The sequence below is a fragment of the Nothobranchius furzeri genome, chromosome 1 (assembly GCF_043380555.1).
Source record: "Nothobranchius furzeri strain GRZ-AD chromosome 1, NfurGRZ-RIMD1, whole genome shotgun sequence".
Lineage (NCBI taxonomy): Eukaryota > Metazoa > Chordata > Actinopteri > Cyprinodontiformes > Nothobranchiidae > Nothobranchius > Nothobranchius furzeri.
The window spans coordinates 37,980,010-38,003,762 of NC_091741.1; the positions used below are offsets into that span (position 1 = coordinate 37,980,010).

Below are 23,753 nucleotides of genomic sequence, written 5' to 3' on the forward strand. Positions count from 1 at the left end.
GCCCAAACCGGTACTCCACCTCCACCTTGCTGGCGTCTGAGTCGGACTGGAGCTCTCTGCCCTTTACCAATCCAGCCACGGGCCCATCCATCTGGCCCATCAAGACTCACTCTCATTTCATCAGTCCATAAAACCTTAGAAAAATCAGTCTTGAGATATTTCTTGGCCCAATCTTGACGTTTCAGCTTGTGTGTCTTGTTCAGTGGTGGTCGTCTTTCAGCCTTTCTTACCTTGGCCATGTCTCTGAGTATTGCACACCTTGTGCTTTTGGGCACTCCAGTGATGTTGCAGCTCTGAAATATGGCCAAACTGGTGGCAAGTGGCATCTTGGCAGCTGCACGCTTGACTTTTCTCGGTTCATGGGCAGTTATTTTGCGCCTTGGTTTGTCCACACGCTTCTTGCGACCCTGTTGACTATTTTGAATGAAACGCTTGATTGTTCGATGATCACGCTTCAGAAGCTTTGCAATTTTAAGACTGCTGCATCCCTCTGCAAGATATCTCACTATTTTTGACCTTTCTATGCCTGTCAAGTCCTTCTTTTGACCCATTCTGCCAAAGGAAAGGAAGTTGCCTAATAATTATGCACACCTGATATAGGGTGTTGATGTCATTAGACCACACCCCTCCTCATTACAGAGATGCACATCACCTAATATGCTTAATTGGTAGTAGGCTTTCAAGCCTATACAGCTTGGAGTCAGACAACATGCATGAAGAGGATGATGTGGACAAAATACTCATTTGTCTAATAATTCTGCCTGGCGAGCAAGGCCTGGCGGCCGGCCAGGCTTCTAAAGCGCTGGGGCAAACCCTGGAGCAGTTGATCAACTGTTCAGCAGTTTTTTCTTTTTGCAACTGACTCTGGCGGGTCGGACATATGCAGGTCGCACGCCATATCTGGCCCCCGGACCACTAGTTGGCAATCGCTGATCTAACAAATGATTTTATCTGCATTTATTTGCCTCCTAAATACAATGAAAACCGTTTAGGTAAAATGCTGGAATCAGAGCCGTTAGACAGTGAGAAAGACGAGCAGACGGCGCTGGCTGGGTTCTAATCCACTTTGCCCCTGGGGATGTTGTGTGTCAGAAAGCCAGGTTTGCTTGAGCTCATTCCCACGGGTTGGGATGAGGAGAGGAGCTCACACACAGAGCAACAAGCGAGTGATGAAGAGAAGGTAGAAGGAACAAGGCTTGAAGAGGTTAGAGGCAGAAAACCAGTCAGATTTATTCCCCGGGTCGGAGCTTCCACAGACATTCCTGGATTTAGTTTCACTCCAAACTTTATAAGCCAGGGCTCTGACTTTTAGGAGGTATGAAGCAAGGGATTGAATAAGTTTAACGCCAAGTACCAGTGTTTTACAGCAGCGTTTAAATATCAGTCATCATATTTGTCTCTTTTCCCAGTTTGTCCGGGTGTGTTGTCCACGTGTAATCTAAAACACACGCAGACTCTTGAAGACTAACTTTTTATTGAGCTCATTAGTTTAGAAAGTATAGTGACCCAGATACGTCGAAACTTCATTCTGCTTCCCGTTGGATGGATTCTGGCTTCCATAAGGAGAGGTGATGCTTCTGCACACCAAAACATGCAGCTGGTTAGCACACTTTAGGGATTAGAAAGCCCTAATTCACATTAAATCTTCTGCTTGTTTGTGATATTAATCATTTTTGGTTTAAAGAAGGATTTATTGACTGCATTGGCATCACTTCTCTTACGTTCATTGTTTCAGGATCTTTCTTTCCGTTTGTTTTTTTCTTGTTCTAAATGTCTGTGTTGGGATTGAACGCGACTTACTGAACGTCACGTATCCACACCATCGTGCGTGTTCAGATGTGTTTCTAACTGCATAGACTTGATATTTAAATGCTGACTCATTGCTAGGAAGGGCGTATATCTTGTCACAGTATCAGCTGTATAATGAACACAGAACATGCTCAGCTTTAAATGCATATATTAACAGCGGCTCAGTACTTTTTATTTCCTCATCATCTACTGAGCTTAACTGGAAATAAACAAGGAAAAAATCTACTAAGCCAAGAACATATGTGTTTTAAACCTCACACCATGTTTTCACTAATATTAATATAGTAACTTTTCTAGTTTTACTTAACAAGACGTTTTTTGCCTCAAACGAGTTAGGAAAATCTTTGTCTTTTGCTTTTTTGAGACGGAAAGTCAGCGGTCTCCGTTCTGAAATACGATCCGTCACTCTGAGTTGCGCGTCACCCCCATTGCCTGCATTAGCCACAGAAAGGAAATAATGGGCCATTCCCATCTGTACCGGATCCCCCAGTCGGCCCCAGCCTGGCCCGGTTGATTCCACACATCCTTGTCTTAAGCCCATGTGGGCTGATTCTACCCACCAATCAGAGGCTTGCTCTAATGGAAGGTGTGAATTTGCTGTCAGCAGTGGGTGTGTTGGTCCTGGTCGGCCTGAAGCAGACCCCTTCGAGAAGAGGGCTGAGAATGAGCCTTGGTTGGCCCGGAAAAATACCAGGCCACCCAGATATGTAAACAACCTACGCTACCCGGCCCGGGCCGACCCGGTACAGATGGGAATGGCCCATAAGATGGGAGTGAATGAGGTCAGACAAGTCGGTCTCTTCTGGGAAAATGTGCATTCATGGCCCCGCCTACTTTGGCTTGGGACCGCCCACGGGAAGGAGAGAGCAGAGCACGTCTCGGCTAGTAGAAGCTAACCATCAGCAACTCCCAGCGTGGTGGAACAAACGAAAACTTTTGTTTGTGGAGATAAAACATCAATGTCGCGTTTTTTACCCAAGAAAGAAAAGTGAACGAAGGCAGCAGAAGAGTTGCTCTGCTGTTGGCCAATCAGAGGCAAGGTGTTTGCATGTCATGAATATTACTAATCCTATCTCCATGATTTTGGCCATTCCTCCTGGCTTAAGTCTTTTGTTACCAACAGGCTCATCCTCGCATCCAGATAATTAAGGGTTGGTTCTAGTTTCCAGCTTCACACATGAAATCTCTCCATCATCACGTCGTGTTTCTAAACCCTCTCGTTTTATAGCAGCGAGCTGCTGCAACAAGTGCTCCATAGAGGCTGTTGATGTTTTTATAAGGATCTGTTTTGTTTACGATAATTATCCTAATGCTTCAGGATGGGTGTTCATCTGTTTAACTGTGTTTATGTCAAAGCCCACGTTACCTGAAAGGCAAAAGTTCCCATCCATAACACGCTCTGAACAGGGATTTCTCTTTACTCAACTGCACATCTGGAAAACACATCTGTTGTTCTCAACACACACACACACACACACCTTTGCCAACCAGTTTATTCCTACCCTGACACCAGTCATGCTTAAAGATCCCCAGCAGGAGGATGAAAGAAAAGAAAAGAGTACGGTAGCTGGCAGAGACGCTCCCGTGTGGAAACCAAAGATGATTTTATTCCTTTGATGTTGCAGATTCATAACAGACCCTCTGAGAGATGCAGAGGGGATATGCCGAATACATCTGCTGTCTTCAGGCGTTTTTCTGGAGTGTTAGGAGCCAAAGGGACATGAAATTTAATGAGAGGGGAGGCCACATGACTGGGACACAGTGGCTGGGTTAACACTGAAGTGCAGAGGTGTAAATGTTGACCTACACCCACAGAATTTATACCAACATCCACTAACAAGCCCTTTTCTCCGGCTGGAGGAGGAAGTGGCTTCTCTACTCTGAGTCGCTGCATCCTGAGACGAAAGAGTCAAAGTAAAATGAGTTAAGATTTCTGAACTTGAGTCCAAGAGCAGCCTTTACTGATGATGTCAAGCATTTAACCTGCTAGAGTCGTGTGATGTTCAGACACCGGCATGTTCAGGGTAACCGTCTTCATACGTCAACATTACAGATGGCTCCTTCCTGTTTGTTTATATTTAGTAGAACTCCAGCAGGTCTCCAACAATTCTGTAGGCCCCTCAAATGTTCACTCATTTCATAAACCACCAAACCTTTTACACCCACAGGAGGTTTGTCCAGTAAAAACAAGGAAAGCACCGAAACCGAGCACCACTGAATGCCCCAGACCAGAGTCGTGCTTTGGTTCAGGTTCAGTACAACAGGCCAAAAATTTGTTTTTATCAGACATTTCCTTTGATCTAAAGTAGCCGGTCAGGCATTAGCATGCCTAGGCTCATCCCAATCGAGCCCAGGGAAGTTCATTTAGGCAAGGCAGCTTTATTTATAGAGCTCATTTCAAACACAGAGGCAATTCCATGTGCTGTGCAATGATCAGGACATATGAAAACACATAAAAGCACAAATTAAAACACACACAGATAGAATTACAGTTTAGAGTTAAAGGAGAAGAGAAGTTACATCACAGATTACAGATTACAGAGGAGACGACGCAGCATAAGAAACAAAGGCTGATGAGCACATGAGGGGTTTTAGTTGTGTTTTAAACAACTCTAGGGTTGGGGCAGATGTGAGGTCATGGGGCAGCTGATTCCATATGTGAGCAGCATAGTAACTCAATGCATCTCCACCATGTTTGGTTCTGACCCGAGGTTCTACCAGCTGATTGTTTCCAAGGGACCTCAGAGCCCTATTGGGCGTACGTACAGGAATGAGATCGGACATGTATTTTGGTCCCATGCCATTGAGTGATTTATAAACTAGTAGGAGCTCTTTGAAGTCTATTCTGTATATGAACGGCTAATCTAATGTTTGCGATTTTTTCATTAATGAAGGATGCAACTTCATCACATCTGGTCTGAGATATGGAGTCCGGGGCTAACTGTGCTGGGAGGCTAGTTAGCCTCTCGACAGTAGCAAACAGAACATGGGAACTGTTAATATTATCATTGATGACTTTTGAGGAAAATGCTTCTCTCCCCTTTTTTATCTCCTCGTTTTAAGTACACAGCTGCATTCTGAGGTTCTGGTGGTGAACTGGTCGATTACTTGAGCGCTCTACTTTTCTATAGTCTCGTTTTTGATTATTAACAGATGCAGTTTAATTTATTTAAAGCTGCTCTTTAACTTTTACACATGAACACTCTGAAGTAACGTCTAAACACATGATGCAGGTGTAAATCTCTACCAATCAGACTCTGAGACATAAAACTTTATCGATATAAAAGATGTAAAACTTAAACTCTTGAACCAGATAAAATGTTGCTCATTGATGACTTATTGCTGATTGTGCTCAGCACAACATCGACCGTGTCCCGGCTCCTAAAGCCTCTGATTGTTTCTAGCTGTTTCTGACGGACCAGCCAGTGAAGATGCCCTGGGACTAACCTTTTCCCTGGGATACCCGACCAGGGGCGGACTCCTGCAGAATCCCTAAGCCTGCCAGGGAGCTGCAGCACTAAACCTGTTTAAATGAAAACTCTGGGAGCAGCAGCTGTGTGTGACGCTGCAGTTTCTTTCCTTCTTAAGCTATTTGTGTCATTTACATTTTTTATATTCACTCGATTTAATAACTTCAATCGTTTATGTTCTGAGTGTGGTTTAGTTGAGCTGACAAACTAGAAAACTCTGGGATTTCTGTGAAGTTGTGGTCTTAAGGTGTGTAAATGTTTCTGTCTGTGCAACTCTTTGTAAGAGTGTGCGGTGCAGCCATTAAGCTACCTGACTCTTGATATGTGTGGATAGGTAATTTAGGACAGCAGGTGGGCAGAGAGATAAGTCTTGTCTCACTAATAAATCCCTCGGCACTGAAGTGAATTCAATTTGCAGCGAGCAGAAAGACAGTGGAGGTGCCAGTCAATTGACCACCAGTCAGAATTATCTGATACCTGCCGTAAAAAGCAGTGATTTGCCAGTAAAATGGCCGACGGCGATAATAAATGAACACGGCGTGACTTTAAGCTTTATGATGTATCAGACAGTCGGCTAAGATGACGCCCGCATAACGAGAATCTGTTGTATACTTTCTCAGATATTTAAAGGAAAAATAAAACGTATGATGGTGTAAATACGGCAGAATCGGATTATCGCTGGGGATAGTTTGCGCTGAACGATGTTATAACAGTCGGCGAGGTGTAACTGAACAGCAGAGCCGTGTTTTACAGCCACGGGCCGCGGCTATAATTAAACACTCCCATCCGGACTAATGGAAGGAGAATTTCTGGATGTCAGACGGCTAATTGCTGCACTCAGTCTCTCATTTTCACACATACACACTCTCTCCTTTTGTCTTTTCTAATCTAATCTGGCTCAGCAGCTAACTCTCACTTTGAGCTGGTTACCTCCACCTCGCACGCCTCCTCCAGTAAACGATGTCCTGGCTTTAATGAGAAGCTCCTCATTATTGCTCCTCGATTCTTTGCTCTCAGCCCCCAGACCTGTTCTGCCGCTGTTGGACCTTCAGACTTTCTGCCGCTTTAAGGACAAGCAGCGAAGTTCATTGGGTTTATTTATCTGGACTCTGGGATAGAAACTGTTCGTGGGTCAATTAGGTTTTATTTGTTGTTTTTTCTCACTCTCCAAGACACAAAAACGATAATGTGTTAATTATCAACCCCAAAAAGGAATTAACCATAGATAATAAGCCCTCATCAGATCACTTCTGACCCATCAGGATTAATGGTAAATGGCCTGTATTTGATATAGCGTCTTCTAGAGTCCTGGAACCCCCCAAGGTGCTTTACAACACAATCAGTCATTCATCCATTCACACACTGGTGGGGATGAGCTACGATGTAGCCACAGCTGCCCTGGGGCGCACTGACAGAGGCGAGGCTGCCGAGCACTGGCGCCACCGATCCCTCCGACCACCACCAGCAGGCAACGTGGGTTAAGTGTCTTGCCCAAGGACACAACGACAGCGACGGACTGAGCGGGGCTCAAACCTGCAACCTTCCGATTACGGGGCGAGCACTTAACTCCTGTGCCACCGTCGCAGGATTAGGACCTTCATCTGAAACCTGTTCTATATATTTATACGGTTCTCCGTGGTTTTACACCGTGTGACTCGGCCATTTTTAGCATTTCTAACCAAAGTGTTTACTTCCTGTTGAAAATTTGACTCTAGTTATTAGCAACGTGATCCCAACTAGTAGCAGCAAACGACAAATATGAAGGTGCTATTATACTAATGGGTGGAAAAAATAGTCTCACCAGAAAATTTTCTCCAATTCTGAAATCTCTCCACTGGTTGCCCGTGCAGTTCAGGATAAATTTCAAGATTATGCTTCTGACTTACACATCCTTGAACCATCAAGCTCCTCCGTATCTGTGTGAACTTGTCCATTACTACAACCCGCCGCCTGCTCTCAGGTCCGAAGATAAGCTCCTCCTAGCTGTTCCGAATGCCGTTTAAAAAGCCGTGGAGAAAGGGCTTTCTCTGTCTGTGCACCGAAGCTGTGGAACGCATTACCACTGCTAGTGAGGCTAGCACCAACAGCTAGCATTTTTAAATCACGCCTGAAAACTCACTACTTCAACCTAGCGTATACCACATAATTATGACCCTCAGTCACATCTGCACTGTTAAAAAATGGAATTCACAATATCAACTTCCGCATTATTCTGGTTCATTTTTTAAATGTTTTTCTAATTTTTTATTCTCCCTGTGTTTTTATTGATTTCTACCTTTTAGTTCTGGGAATTTTGTTGTATTTCCTTTTTATCTTTTATCTGTGTTCGACATGATTGTATAATTTTTTGCTGGTTTAAGTAACTAACATTTTTAGTGTACAGTGCCTTGTTTGGTTGAAATGTCTTATTGAATGCGCTTTATAAATAAAATTGGATTGGATTGGATTGGAAAATGACTTTTTTAGACATTGAATTTATGACATTGGATTTTTATTCAACCCTAAATTTGAACCCTAACTCCTTATTTGATTTATTGTGATAACTCGATGTGGAGGAGCAGCGGGTCTACTCCGAGCCCCTCCTGGATGACCGAACTTCTTACCCTATCTCTAAGGGAGAGCCCAGCCACTCTTCAGAGAAAACTCATTTTGGCTGCTTGTGTCCGCGATCTCGTTGTTGCGGTCACTACCCAAAGCTCGTGACCATAGGTGAGGGTAGGAACGTAGATCGACCGGTAAATCAAGAGCTTCACGTTCCGTCTCAGCTCGACAGATTGGTACAACGTCTGCATCTCTGCAGACGCAGCGCCAAGGCAGCCAACATTTTCACATTACTTTCGCTTTACATTTACTTGGAAACAAGTGTTATTTCAAGATAAACTTACTTTTTTATAGTGGAAACTAAAAGCCAGTCATTTGGAAATCCCAGCGACGTTAGAAACCGAGAAACCAGCCATTGTGACGAATTAATTTATCCCTTTTTTTAAGCTAAGTCGTGAATTTCTGCGTTTGACTTAACGTGACATTTTTGATTTTGTTGCATTCTAACGTGTCACCTTAAGGTGTCACTAAAACAGTATTTCTGTAATCAAACTATTTTTCTGACTTCCAGGCACGATGGCACGGTGGTGGGCGTGGCAGTTTGTAGTGATCACCGTGGCAACCGTTTACCTCAGCCCATCTCAGTGTAATAACGAAGAGTTCTCCTCCGACACTCTGATCAACAACGTGGTGTCCGACCCTCGGACTGGCCGGCTGTACGTCGGTGCTGTCAACCGCCTCTACCAGCTGAACTCTGACCTTGCGGTCGAGTCTCGATTCGAGACGGGCCCCAAGAAGGACCACCGACTGTGCACGCCGCCCGTTACTGACGCATGTGAGGAGGCTGTGGAAACAGCCAACCACAACAAGCTGCTGTTGGTTCACCCCACCAAAAACCAGCTGGTGGTCTGCGGCAGCGTCTTCAGAGGCATCTGCTCGCTGAGGAACCTGAGCAACGTGGAGGATCAGATCTACTTCAGCGACACCAACGGGGAGAAGTCGTACGTGGCGAGCGCTGAGGAGAGTGTCTCTGTGGTGGGAGTGATGTCATCCTATTCTACACGAGAATCAAAGAAACTCCCTGTGTTCCTGGTGAGGATGAACACACACACACACACACACACACACACACACACAAAGCTCATCCTGCCTCCTAATATTTCCTGAGGTAAATAAAATCTCCACCATCTGTGAGATAGTGTCAGCAAACAGAGTCCAGCTGCAGTTTGTTGTGAACAAACATTCTGTTTGCAGTCATGAAGGGAAATGAGCACTGTGTCGGATACCCTGAAATGTTTTTCATTTTATTTCTGCAGCGTCAGAAAATTGCTCTTTATAAATAGGTTTATGTTGTTGTGTTTCCCACAAGGCTGCAGTTTCTATTTAATTCAGAACATTCATGTCTCATCAAATCAGGAAATTCAGCCCTGGAGTGATCGTGCTCTGCAGGAAAGGATCGTGACTCCTAAAGGTTTACAGCAGAAATACCTGATAATTAAAGGGATGTTGGATAGAAATCTTCTTTAAATTAATCAACAAGATATTTATTTTAAACGAGTTCTCGAACCGCTCCGTTTTTATGTGACTGAATGTGGCTCATGGGGCATTTTCTTTTGTTAAACAGAGAAGGGATCCTAACCCCAAACCCAAACAAGGCGAGAAAGGATCCTTCTTTGGTCGTTTAGTAGGGGTGCACTGATTGCAGTTTTTTATCTTGAGAAAAACCTGACTTGCCGATCGGGAGCCTAGGTCTCCTCCCCTTCCTGTCGGCTCACAGGTCCCCGGATGAACGATAAAATGAATGCAAGTCAACGGGGGTAAAACGCCACTTTCTAACCCGCTTTGCCTTACACCCTGGATCACACATGTGTTGTACTGCAATTTAAATGAAAAGTAATGATGGGTGTTTCGACCACGCCAGTCACATACTTTGAGATCATCAGCTTGTAAAAGTTTGTAATTAGCATGACTACACACTAGAAATCGGCACGTCGCATATATGATGCCACCACATATTCTCCTCTCCTCTAGCATAGCTGCTACTTACCACATGACCAGATTTATGGTGGTTCTTTCCTCCTGGATCAGAATTTTAAGCATTTAATTACACTTAAACAGAAAAGTTACAAAATAATTCCCTCTCAGAGTTATGAATGTAAACTAGATCTATTAAAACTAAAATGTTTCTTGAACCAGGCTATAAACATGTTTATTTCTGCTGTGAAATTGGCGTTTTTAACATTGGAGTCAATGAGGATTTGCTCACAGCCCCTAGTGGATGAGGGTGGAACTGCAATTGTCACTTCCACGTTGGCTTCAATCTCACCCCAGAATTATGGGAGCTTATGGGGGTTTAAATAAACCGTGTTTTTCTTTCTGTAAATCTGCTCTGAAAGCTGTGACTACTTAAGTCTCATTTCAGCTACTTCTTGTCCTCTGACAGCCAGTGTGGCTCATTTCTTTATAACTTACAGTTCTGTCACAAAGCTGCCCAGAATGTCCCAAATGCCCCAGAACATTCCGTGACTTAAATTAGAATAAAGGCTGCTTCCCAGCTTTGGAGGTTGAAGAGACTTGTGTGTTAAAGCTGTCATAACTCTGATTTAATTCACCATAGACACGTGAAAAACTAAAGTGTCCATCAAACCACCAGGAAGCTTGGGTTTAACTATAGTGTTGGTGACACTTATTGTTTTTGCTCAGCAGCTTTTTGTTTGAGCCTTACCCCGGGTTTCCACGGGAGCCGTCAGCAGCACGTTACTGCAGCAGCACGTCTTGCTCGCGTAAGCTGCTGCTTGGCCCTTCCCACGAGACGCGAAGCAGCAGGGGAGCAGCTGTCACCGACCGAGCACGAAGTCACACTTCGTTAGTAAACACAACAACAAGCAGGAGAAAATTACAACATGGTTTGTGTTTTATGTTCTGTCCGTTTTATAATCACCAATACGGACCTGAAAAACAAAGGAGACCGCTAGCTGTGTGATAACTTCTCACGGGGCCGCACACTTAGTAACTGTTTTTAAAAGTAAAGCAACCGGAACGCAGCACGTTCTTTATTCTGAAAATCTCGGGAGCTTCTCTCCATTTCCGCGTTCAATTTCCTGTCTTTCCTTCCCCAAAAATGTCGAACTTGACCCGTTTCAGAGGCGTCGCGCGTAGAAAATAAAACCGGCGCGTAAAGGCCGCGACATGCTGCTCCTGAGACGCGGCCGACTCGCGCTGCTGACGGCTCTAGTGGAAAAGGTTCTGTTGACCACAGCGGTTCCTATCAGCAGCTATGACGTGCTGCTGCAGTAACGTGCTGCTGACGGCTCCTGTGGAAAGCCGGGGTTATAGTTCAGTCTCCGCCTACAGACTGCAGCAGCTGGGTTCTCCCATCGACACACACACACACACACACATATATATATATATATATATATATATATATATATATATGGACAATGCGTTTCCATAGGCTCCAATAACACGTTTTTGAGGAAAAATGGGAGGTGGCCACCACCGCCATTTTGACCGTGTCACAGGTTCCGTCAAGCCCAGACAATTCCACAAAAGGGAAGAGAGGTGGAGCTGAGGGTGGGGCTGTACGGCTGGGATCAACTGACGACACCCGGTCGAACCAGCTACAAGCTAACCCAAAGCTAACGCGGAGGTGGGAGCTAAGCTAATGGAGGTAGCTACCTAGCTACAACCGGAGCTAACTCTGTGGAACACCAGTGACCTGAAGCACACAAGGAGTTTGTGTGGAGGTTAGCGGCGCTTTTTCATGAAAACTATCTTTCTGTGAATAAAAAACTATTAAATCGGTACGTTTGTTATTTCCTTAATGAAAATATGTTTTGCTTTATAAGCTCAGCTAGTGCAAAAGTGTCAGTGACCTAAAATACATAAACAGGGGCGGATTTAGCAATTTGGGGGCCCAAGGCGAACACAGACATGGGGCCCCTTACACTAAATTTTCGACAATCTTACCTTTAACTGGATTTGCAAAACTCTCCCCTCTTCTGACATGAGTTATTTTCCCTTTTTATTAGTCCTCCTCTTTTTTCCTGTATTTCCCTCCTTTTGAGCGCTTTCAAATTTGCTCTGCTTTCTTTTTCCTGTGAGCGCTCCTGTGCTTTAGCCTTAGTTATTTTTTTTTCTATTTTCCATTTTGCTCTATGTTTTCCTCCCTTCAAACATTTTCCATTGTCTTTCCTTTCTGCTTCCTTTTGATGTTTACATCGAAAAACGACGTCACTTTCAGAAGTGAAGATAAAAGCTTTTATGAAGCAAGCTGCTTCTTTCTCTTATTGGAGCCACTAGGATAACTCCATTTCATGCTTAATGTTTTGACTATCGCTTTGAGTTTGTTACGAACGCTCCCGCCTCTCTTCTTATTCTTATTTGTGGTCCTAACGCACTTGGCAAACAACAATTTGGTGCATTACCGCCACCAACTGGATTGGAGTGGAATGACTACCAATCACTTCCAGTTTGTGCATCGCCATCTTAATAACCCTCTTATGACCATAATTATAACAGGGCCACCTGGTATTTTTTTAATCTTATGGCTGTAAAATTGTAATAAAAAGTGCAAAGTGTGTGTAACTCTTTCAGAGCAACCTCAGCTTTCAGTGTATGGTTTGTATTTAGAATTTATTTCTATTACAGCCTTTAAAAAATCAGCTTAAAAGTGAAAAAAGCAAAAAATGGTTCAGTTATTACTGAACAGGAACTTCAAAATTACTGGGCAAACAATTTAAACTTTGAACTGAAATTCATCTATTCTTAAAAAAGTTTGAACCTTGGTGTCTTTTAGCAGTTTTTAAGACTATTTATTTTTGTAAGCTTTCAGACGTTTTTATTTGATGTGGTAGACCTTGAAGCAGTTTCTCTCCAGCTGCAGGCAGAGTCCTGCACACCTCACACCGACATGGGGTGCTTCTCTGGCACACCGTGCACTGCTATACCAAAAACTTTTGTTTTAGCAAAAATAATTATTTATTGTAAAAAGATAAATAATGCTGGAATGAAGCTGAATCTTACAATTAGCGAATAGTTGAGGGTTGTTCAAATAAAAAAATAAAATATAAAGACTGAACAAACATTAATATCCTGGTTCACTGGAGATCTGTCCTTCGTGGTCACTGTCTTCAGATATAAGACTTCTGGGACACCTAATAGATCGTGTTGATTTTCTTTGAGGCATTTCCATAATTTCATGCTGGCTTTTATGCTGATTAGCTTCCCCGTTCCGTTATCCGCTTTCACCGCGCTGCGCTCCGTTTCAATCCGGCTGTACAGAAGGATTTCCCCCATAGCGATATTTTCCCTAACTCTGATTGCTTCATGCTATAGATCGTTGGAAAGCTGCTTTTATGTACTTTTAGGAACTGTTGGAATTTTTTGGATCTGATCAGCCATTCAAAAGTTATAAACGTGAACATTTTGGATGACAAACACAGCACGTCTCTAAATCTGTGTTGTGATTCGTTGCGCTCAAGACAGGGAATCCCGGTGGCTACCGTAATGTATTGTATATGCACGAAAAGCCCCATTTTTAATCTTTTCAGCACTTTTGGAATTTTAATGATATCTTGAACGGTTCAGGAACTATGGTAATGAGAAGCATGTCCAATCCCGTCTGCAGCCACAGGTTGGTAATAAGAAAATTGTAGCATTAACAGAGGGCTGCCAGCGGTCAGGGCTAGGGGGCCCCCCAACACAAGGGGGCCCCAGGCGGCCGCCTACCTATGCCTAATGGTAAAACCGCCTCTGTACATAAATACCGTATAATTTTACTTACTGAAAAAAATGAAGTGGAGACTCCTTGGACGCTCTATTAGTGCAATTAATGCCACAGCAAGTCGTTTTGTCCAACAATTGCAGAAATAATATCCAAAAAAGAATACACTAACACTACAACTACTGGTCTAAGTTCAGAGACTAAAAATTGCTGAACAATTTTCAGGCGAGACCGAGGCTCAGACTGAGGTTACTGAGGCCTTTCCCCAGAGCTAGCTCTGTGGTCACGTGGGTCTGATGCTCATAAATTATTCAGAATTTTAGGCTTTTAATACACTTAAATAGAAGAGTGACAAAAAAATTCTCCCCTCTCAGAGTTGTCATGAGTGTAAACTAGATCTATTAAACCAAAAATATGTTTTGGTACCAGGCTGTAAACATGTTTATTTCTGCTGTGAAATTGGTATTTTTAACATGGGAGTCAATGAGGATTAGCTCCCTTCTGACACAGCCCCTAGTGGATGAGGGTGGAACTGCAATTTATTTCACTTACGCATTTCCCTCAATTTCAGACCCACATTGTGGGGGGCTTGGGTTCTCCCCACAAAGCGGGAAAATCCAGCTCTCTGATTGGCTACGGCTGTCTCCAAGCTTCTGCTGCATTTCTCTGTGAGAAATATTGCCACAGCTGGCAGACCCCATCAAAGTTTCTTTAGGACCTCTCTAGTTTCTGAGTTGAAGTGTTTTAAAGACAGCCAGAGGATAAAAGGGTGTTTATTTTAGCTCATGGCTGTTTATCATGTTCTGGTTGATTTTGAGGGTTTAAGAAAGGATCCCACAGTAAAATATGTGCTTTGAGCAGCTCTTTTACATCGGAGATTAGATGTGTGCAGTGCAACCAGCTGATTCATTACATTTTTTTATTGTTTGTTTCAGGTTGGCAAGGGATACGGCAGCCATGACAGTACTAAGCTGATTGCCACACGAATCCTGGAGGACTATAGCGAATGGGTGTATTTTGACAGCATCGTGGAGGCGTCGGCGGTCCAGGCAAACCCTTTTGTGCTGCGCTACCTGCACGATTTCCGCTTTGCCTTTAAAGAGGGCGGCTTTGTCTACTTCCTGTTTTCTCGGACACTCGGGGTTCAGGACAACAAGAACTTCACCTTCATCTCCAGGCTGTGTGAGAAGGACCAGAATTATTACTCGTACACTGAGCTGCAGCTCAACTGCAGTGCCTCCAACAAGTACAACAAAGCTCAGGTACAAAAGCATTCCTGCTTTAGTCCAAACTCCAGGATGAGTTTGGAGGTAAATCTGAGAATTTCTCTGTCCTGATGAGAGAAAATATTTTTGTCTCCTTTGTGTCTCAGGCTGCTTTTGTTGGAACTCCAGGTGACGTTTTGGCACAAAATTTGACTGGCCCAGACAAATATGGAACAGTTTCAGCATCAGACAAAGTGCTGTTTGTTACCTTCTCTTCTGATGTGGAAACTTCGTCGGCCATGTGTACGTATCGTCTGCTTCAGCAGCAGCAGGTTTCTGTTCTGGAACTAGCAGCAGCTGAGTAAATGTTTTCTTTTGGTATCTTGCTGTTGAGATTCTCTCGTGTCGCATGATTTTTAATCAGAGGAAGGAATCGAAGAGCATTCTTAGCCTTGAACCACAGCTTTAATGAAAAATTAAGAACATTTCCAGCGCTGACGTCGTTGGAGCCTAAAATGTTCCTAAGCCCTCTATTATTTTGGGGGGATTTTTTTTAAATTGGCGCAGATGTTACACACTAAACACACAACGGCACCCCCAAGGGTTGGCCTGGGGGGGCCATGGCCACCCCTAGAAATTTGCGCCCCCCCCCCAAGGAAAAGCAAGTGTTGATAAATCATATTAATGTTCAGTCAAACCATAAATCGATCTGGTTTATTCATGACATAATTGTAAAACAAAAAAAATACAATGATTGCATAAAGAAATACGTTTCTGCCTTTAACCATTTTAAAAAAGTTTTTATCTCCATAGATTTTTGTGAACACAGAAACAGGTAAATTAACCTAAAAAGATATATTTTAAAATAAAATTTGAAGTAACTGATATGACGAAGACCTGTTATGATTAATTATATAAATGGAGACCGTGTCCCTCGCCCGGACGTGGGTCACCAGGGCCCCCTTCTGGAGCCAGGCCTGGAGGTGGGGCACGTTGGCGAGCGCCTGGTGGCCAGGCTTTCACCCATGGAGCCCGGCCGGGCACAGCCCGAAGAGATGATCTTTTCCCAATGGAAGATAGTGCAAAGCAAACGTTTAAGAAGATAAAAACAGGCACTAACAGACACTCAAGGCCCTTCGGTGCAGATTCAAGGCATTGGTGATGCATCTGCAGTGATGCGGGCGTTGTACCGGTCTGTCGTGGTGAATAGAGAGCTGAGCCAGAAGGCGAAGCTCCTCTGATATTATTGAGAGGAGAACCTCTCACACCTGTGGTGATCTGTTGCTAAATACGCGAGTGTGTGATGAGTGTTGGACCCAGGGAGGTGCGGCGGTTAAGTGAGACCAACAACTAGATGGTCCGATGGTTGCTTTTAGTTCGAAACTTGTTATTGGTGGAGGTTTTTAGACAAATGTGAGAGAAGCACTTCATTGTTTGTTTTTATTTTATCTCCATAATATATTTATAGTCATTCATTTGCCTATCACCTATATTTAGGTGTCAAAAAGCTAAAGAAGGGGGATGAACTATTCATTCTCTGATCTGAGAGCATGCCTCTAGCATGAAGGATATTTGTGTTTTTCTTTTGGAAAAATAAAAATAAACTGATTTGTTCTGTCTGTAGGTATGTTCCCTCTGAAGTCCATCGATGATCGAATGAGGAAGATACTGGACGCCTGCTACAACCAAGAAGGATTCATCGACCAGAATCTTGCTGCCTATTCACCGTATTCATCCAAGTCGGGGAACCTGTGCAGCAGCAGCAACAACAACAACAACAATAAAAAAGTAATAAAACGTCATAAACTTAAAGCTCTAGCTATATCCTGATGTGTTTGATTACATTTCCGCTCTTTAACCAGATAAGAGTGGAGGAGTTTCCTTGTGGAGCAGAATTCCTGCTTTCACCGTTAGCCAGCAAGCCTGCATTCGCTTTAACATCTGAGCCGTCATTGGTCCGCAAGGGTCACATGACTGCCGTGGCCGTGTCTGTGGAGATGGAGCATGCTGTGGCGTTCCTGGGCAATGCCAACGGAGAGGTAACGGACCCTTCTCTCACCTCTGCTCGTTTTGCTCTGTGACGAGTTTAGGAAAACATGAGTAAAACTTCCTGTCGTGTGCATTTCAGCGTCAGTTCAAACCATTTTTAATGTTCTTGCTATTCTTACTAATGGAAAGCACATTGAATTTCCTCTGTGTGAAATGTGCTTTATTAATAAAGCGGCCTTGCCTTATTAGCAGAGATAAAACATCTATGTTGCAGAGCAAACAAAGTCAATGGTAGAGTCGTGTTGCTGTTAGCCAATGAGAGGAGAGATGTCCACATATCAGGAATAAGATCCTGTCATCTGAAGCTACTCCATGCTGAAACAGTCGCTACTGGGCTTTGTTTCCCCAGAATATGGCTCACAAGGCCTCCATTCTTGCTAGAGACCACTGCACACTTATTGATTAAACTGGCTTACCTGGATTTGTTAACTCATTCGCTGCCAGCGTTTCTCACCGTTTTTACTGTTTTTTTCAAGAGACACAGAACATTGCGCGCTAGGATGATGTCGATGCCAAAACAAAGAGGAGACTCACCTCTTACATCAGGAAGAATCCACGCGTTTCAAGCGTTATCCGTTCTTTCATAATCCGTTGTTGAATTGTGATCAGCAGAAGCTTTTCCAGTTCTCACCTCACTTTTTTTACAGCAGTGGCCCAAAACGATCTAACACGTGGATGTTCTGCTTCCTGATCACGTGATGTGCGACGTACGCGGATGAAGATTGGCTTCAGAGCTAAGATGTTTGTTCTCACGGTGCGGGGGCTCGTCCGACGCCCACACAGTAAAAAATGCAAATGAGTGAACGGTTGGATCTAAAATGACGACTTTAGTCGTCAATGGCAGCGAATGAGTTAATCTGAAGTCTGAGTTGAGGGTTTGAATCCCAGTTAACAGACTATGTTCCTGCAGGTGCTGAAGGTCCACCTGTCTGCTCATCCTGAGATGTACGGCCGCGTGCCGAGCGAAGTCACCGGAGAGAAGGTCAACAAGAACCTGCTGTTTGATTCCAGCCTCCAACATCTGTACATTACCACCGAGAAGAAGGTCTCTCTCTCACACACGCGCACACACACACACACACACACACACACACACATACCCTTATTGATCATTCTTTTTACTAAATCCATTTCTCTCTTTACTAAATCCATTTCTCTCCACCTCCATCCATCACACACCTCCACGTCTCTGCGTACGGTCCAGGAGGTCGGCCATGTTGTTTGCTTACTTGTGTTTTTGTTTCATCCATCAGGCTGCTGACTTAACGAGCCTTTCATTTGTTCTCTGTGTTTTATTTGATCATTTATTTGTCGGGCGAACTAACACCAACACATCCGTTACCACACACAAGTCACTCATTGATTCACTCGCTCCCCTCCTCTTGTTTTCTGCTCTCCGTTTTATCGTCATCCATCTTTCTTTCCTTTGTCCTTTCATCTTTGGGTTGCCATCGCTCCCCACAGCCACGCAGAGGTGAAATAGACATTATTGATTTAGAAATGAATTAATTACAAAGCACTTCAAGAGAGCAATTTGCTTTGATCAAGTCAAGTGACGACGCTGCAGCTCGTTCCATCTGCTAATTTAAATTTATTAAACCAAGCTCGTCTTGTCAGAGAGGAGAATTATTTCCACGACTAGGTGGAAGATGTTCCTCCTTCAGAACTATCAAGCGCGCTCTGCCAGGTTATCTGATGACATCATGTGTGGTTTTAGAAAGAAGTGCATGAGATTAAAACAGATTAACAGTAGAGTTTACCTTTTGTTAGTTTTATTTATCAGGATTTAACGTTTAGGACTCGGAGGAGCTGTCAGCTGCGAGAGCAAACACGTGTTTTACTGCTAATTATATAAATAAATGACAGCAGAAGGGCTGTAATCCAAAACTCCTCTCAGACAGGAATATCCTGGAAAAGAAATTCGGAAATTAATCTGTAGAGCAAAAAATCTCAAATGACTGGGAAATCCATGACACACTGTTTTGTGATTTTGGCTTTTTGTCACTTATCAGTTTTTAAATGTATTTTTATTTCAATAGTTTTGAAGTGAAAACTTATTAAAAGCTTTAAATTTTTTTCTATTTCTCTGTTTTTATTTTACTTCTTTTTTATAGTGAGAATAAACTATTTCTAGATTTTAAATGAATCCCATTTAACATCAGGACATTTTATTTTTGTCTAACTGCATCATAACTCCTCTGTCCTTCAGTTATGTTTGACTAGAAAACCAACAGTTATCTTTAATCTCATATCCATGAAGCCACATTCGGAGCAGCTAATAGTTTATTACGTTTTATTCATGGTTGGGGTGGCTAACGGCTCATTCAGCTCACCCGAACGCTGAGAAATGGTTGTTTACACTAAAGACCACCATCTAAAGGACAACTTCTGTTACAGTTGTTACTTCTGTAGGTTTAAAAAGTGCCTCCTCTGGTGGATTCTGGGAGGTGACAACCTCCTCAGCTGTCTGATCGTTTATTTCCTGGGAAGATTCTACTTGTACCTTCACAATAAAAGCCTTTTATATGCTCTTAGATCACGAAGGTTCCAGTCCAAACCTGCCACCTGAAGACAGACTGCCAATCCTGCGTCTCCATGAAGGATCCGTACTGTGGCTGGTGCGTCCTGGAGGGAAGGTGAGTCATTTCCACATAAACAAAAGTTTTTGCCTCCATGTTTTTTTGTCTATTCCAGATTTCCAAACATAATCATCTTATTGCCCTGTTTAACCAAACTCATTAACTCCGACCATCTGTTTGGATCACAGGTGTACCAGGAAGCAGGACTGTAGCAGGTCGGAGGAGAATAACACCTGGCTGTGGTCGCCCAATCAGGCGTGCGTTCAGATCGAAGCCTTCAGGCCGGCAAACCTCAGCTGCAGGAAGACACAGCAGGTGGGCGAGAGCTGTGACTCAGGATGTGCAGGAGCATGAATGTGTGACTGAGGACTGGAATCCCTCTGAGCAGCGCTAAACTCGACTAACCCGAGTCCGTCTCAGCTGCGTTTTAACTTCCGTGGTTCCGGTTCTGAGCACAGGAACCATCACCAATTGAAGGCAGTGTAAAGGGTTAATTTACATTTATTTAATGAGCCATAAGACATAAATCCATAGTAAATATGAAATCAATCTTATGGATCTTTGGGTACTTTTAACCAGAAGATTGGAACTTTTTATTGCAGGGATTATGTAACACTTCATATTAACTGAGAGACAAGAGAAGAGAAAGTCACCTTTAAAACGTTTAAGAAGATTTATTTCTAAACAATTTTAAACAAGGCTAACTCTAAACTCTAAGTGAATGGATGGATCTTGGTGTGAATGAGACGTGAGATGAACGGTGTATGTGTGAGTGATGTTGTCATCAGAACTCTCGTATCCGGAGAAGAAAAGAAAAAAGAAAATATCATTTCTATAGCGCCTCTCAAGATAAAAATCACGAGGCGCTTCATCATCATTCAGAAGCAAGTCTGAATGATTTAGTGATGTTTTGCTCTTAAGCTATGATCGGAGTTTCATAAACACGAGATGCCATGTTGTCGCTCCACACATACCCTTCAGATGAGACCTCCGTACAGATCCAGACTGCCAGGTCGTCAGACCCCCCTTCGGTACTGGAGCCGATGAAACAGCGTCTTCAGTACGACAGACTAGTCTTTGGATTGTCTCCAGGTAAAAAGCGACAGTTGGTTGACAGCGTCAGATGGACCCGGAGGGTCAGTGAGTTCAGCTTTTATTCTGAAAGGAACCGTTGCTTGGTTGGTAAAATGCAACAGATTTTATCCAGCTTGTTGGTTCTTTGCTTAAAAAGGAAGTCCGGGTGGCCGGCCCGATACTTCTCTTAGAATGAGGTGAACTGTAGAGAACTGAACTAAGATGGCGTGTGACTGGTTTTATTAATCTGGATGTTTTGATTTATGGATGAATCAAAGTTGGCAGATTTATAAACACCACAGAGACTTTGCCACGTTTTCTGGAAGGAAGGTTCTGATTGGATGAGAAAGAGCAATGTGTCATGCGTTTACATTACGTGTGATCAGGATGTCTAGTGCAGCTAGACTGAAGTCATATTACTTATTAAAACATATTAATCATAACATTATTTCACAGATTGGTCAACATTATATTATTGACTAACACTTTGTTTGATTAGCTTTATTAAAAATAGAGTTCTTTGATTTATTAAAAGGAAAGAGTCCTTTGTCTTCATTCTTCTCTTGGGCTGGAAAGGAAAAGTTTTAGAAGCAAATGCATGACCTTGAGTCAGTCTCATGCAGATTAGTTCTGCGTCAGAGACATCTGAGGAGAGAGGGTAAATAACCTTCGGTGGAATAGCTCCTCCATCACGTTACAGCAGGAACATCGTTTAGGTGAGACTCTGCTTGTCAGGAAGTTTTCTGCCACAGTCAGGAATCAGCAGCAGCTTTGTGAATCATTCCAGGATTTAAAGATCAGTTTGGATTATTAAACCGATTCCTGCAAAAATCTTGATTAGCTTTAAGCAACCTAACAAATGTTATTACCGTAATTTCCGGACTATAGAGCGCACCTCAATATAAGCCGCACCAACAAAAAAAGGTTTTCTACACACACACGCCGCACTCAAATACAAGCCGCGGCGCAGCAGCCACATGCAGGTCTCCGGCGCACAGCGCATGTACGGCCATAACATAAGATAATTAGACAGAAAGATGCTACACGGAGGATTTTTGTTGTTGTTTTAATTCAACAAAACGAATTTTAAACACGGGTGAACGTACCTGCAAGTTTAGAAAAGAGAACAGCACTGATAGCATTCATATTTCTGGATGGTTATAACATAAAAACAGCACTGACACGTTATTACCGGTAATTTGCATGTTTAGAAGAAAAGAACAGCGCTGACACAGCATTAATAAGCCCTGGATGATTAGAAAATAAAAACTGCACTCAAAACATGCCTGGTTAGTAAATAAAACACGCTTGCCTACCAGAAGAAGTCATTCGCTCTCATCTCCCTCTTGCGCACTAAAGCCATTAACTCATTCACTGCCAATGACGACTAAAGTCGTCATTTGCATTTTTTTACTGTTTGAGCATTGGAACGAGCCCCCGCGCTGAGAGAACAAACATCTCAGCCCTGAAGCCGATCTTCATCCGCATACGTCACAGATCACATGATCAGGAAGCAGACCATCCATGTGTTTGGAGATCGTTTTGGGCCGTTCCTTTAAAAAAAGTGAGGCGCAAACAGGAGAAGCATCTACCGATCACAATTCGACAACGGATTATGAAAGAACGGATAACGCTCGAAACACACTGCTTCTTCCTGATGTAAGAGGTGAGTCTCCTCTTTGTTTAGGTTGTTTTGGCATCGACATCATGCTAGCGCGCAACGTTCTGTGACTCTTAAAAAAACAGTAAAAACGGTGAGAAACGCTGGCAGTGAATGAGTTAAAATCCTCTTCTTCAGTGTCGGAGTTGAACAGCCTCAGAAGAGCTTCGTCACATACCTTTTCTGTGGCGATGTCAGCGTCGCTGTCCGTGTTGCTGTCATCATCCCGGGTGAAGCTAGCTTGAATGAGTTCTTCCCGCTGCCGTCTCCAGCGCCGAACCATGGATTCATTCATGCCAAGCTTACGTGCGGCAGCACTGTTTCCCTCCTTTACTGCCAGATCGATGGCCTTCAACTTAAATGCTGCAACATATGAACTCATACGTGTAGTTACCACGATGAGGGGGTATGGATTAGAAAAAAATTCTTCGTCGTGCCGGCTGCTTGCATGTGCTAAATTAAAATGAGCACTTTCTTCCATTTCCACTTTTGACTTCCACCTGTTTCACTTTCTGCTAAAGCGCCCCCTGCAGGTGAAGGAAAATCTTCAGTAAAGCTGCACCTCATTATAAGCCGCATGGTTCAAAGCGTGGGAAAAAGTAGCGGCTTAGAGTCTGGAAAATACGGTAAATAAGCATGTTGCTGTGTAAACATTAAATCCGAACTCCAATCCTACAACCAGCCTCTGTTCAGAGAAATAAAGTTTGCATCCTTCGGATTTAGCTAACGGCTTACTGAGCAAAGATCTCTTGATGTTGTTATGCGTCTCCATCGTTTCACTCTTCACTGGCTGCTATTTACATGGAGCAGTTCCCATGACATCACAGATTACATCATCAAATCAAATGTAGCATAACAGACAGCAGTGCAGCAGGAAAAACGCTGTTTTTGAGTTTAGAATATGAAAGTGTTGTTCTCAGGAACACATTCGTATTTTTTCCTTTACAATAAATTCTTTGTTCAAACAGGTGTTTAATGTAAATAAAATGTCAGGAAGAACTGCTGAATCAGCTGTTAAAACGCCTAAAAATGAACTAAAGTTAAAATTATGGGATTTGTTACTTATCGGATATTTAATCTGTCTGTTTCCACGTCTCAGACAGGAAGTCACGTGGTGTAGCTGCGTAAACACCGATGAACAAAATCACATCTGGTAATCTGATTCAAGTCCTTTAGGCCTAGTCCACACGTAGCCGGGTTTTTTTTAAAAACGAATATCCGCTCCTCCAAAAACTTGCATCCACACCACCTCGTTTAAAAAAAAAACTCTGTCCACACGTACCCGGACATGCCAGACCTGTAGGCGGCAGTACTTCCCCCATTCTTAACCTCGTCCTTCGTATGTGGTCTTCTGCAAGGAGCAGCAATTCCGCTATATATACATATATATATATATATATATATATATGTGTGTGTGTATAGAGAGAGAGAGAGAGAGAGAGAGCGTGAGAGAGAGAGAGAGAGAGAGAGAGAGAGGTGTAGCTGTTTTATTATCACTGTTTTGCAATGGCCAAGTCAGTCACCTGACCTGAATCAGATTGAGGGAAAATACCCCAGGAACTGAAGACTGTCTCTGTAGAGGCCTGGCAGAGCATCACCAGGGATGAAACCCAACATCTGATGATGTCTATGAGTTCC

General features: G+C 43.3%; 1 protein-coding gene across 9 annotated transcripts in view; it reads left to right on the forward strand.

The window, feature by feature from the left end:
* Positions 1-23,753, forward strand: part of LOC107387024 (plexin-B2) — a 246,448-nt gene that overhangs the window by 171,919 nt on the left and 50,776 nt on the right. For all 9 annotated transcript variants that reach the window (XM_070545758.1, XM_070545793.1, XM_070545680.1 and 6 more), the window contains 8 exons: positions 8,392-8,912; positions 14,484-14,810; positions 14,921-15,056; positions 16,378-16,541; positions 16,616-16,792; positions 17,713-17,847; positions 19,338-19,438; positions 19,570-19,696. In XM_070545758.1, the coding sequence (XP_070401859.1) occupies positions 8,397-8,912; positions 14,484-14,810; positions 14,921-15,056; positions 16,378-16,541; positions 16,616-16,792; positions 17,713-17,847; positions 19,338-19,438; positions 19,570-19,696 (1,683 nt within the window). In that variant the 5' untranslated portion in view covers positions 8,392-8,396. The remainder of the gene's footprint in view (positions 1-8,391; positions 8,913-14,483; positions 14,811-14,920; positions 15,057-16,377; positions 16,542-16,615; positions 16,793-17,712; positions 17,848-19,337; positions 19,439-19,569; positions 19,697-23,753) is intronic.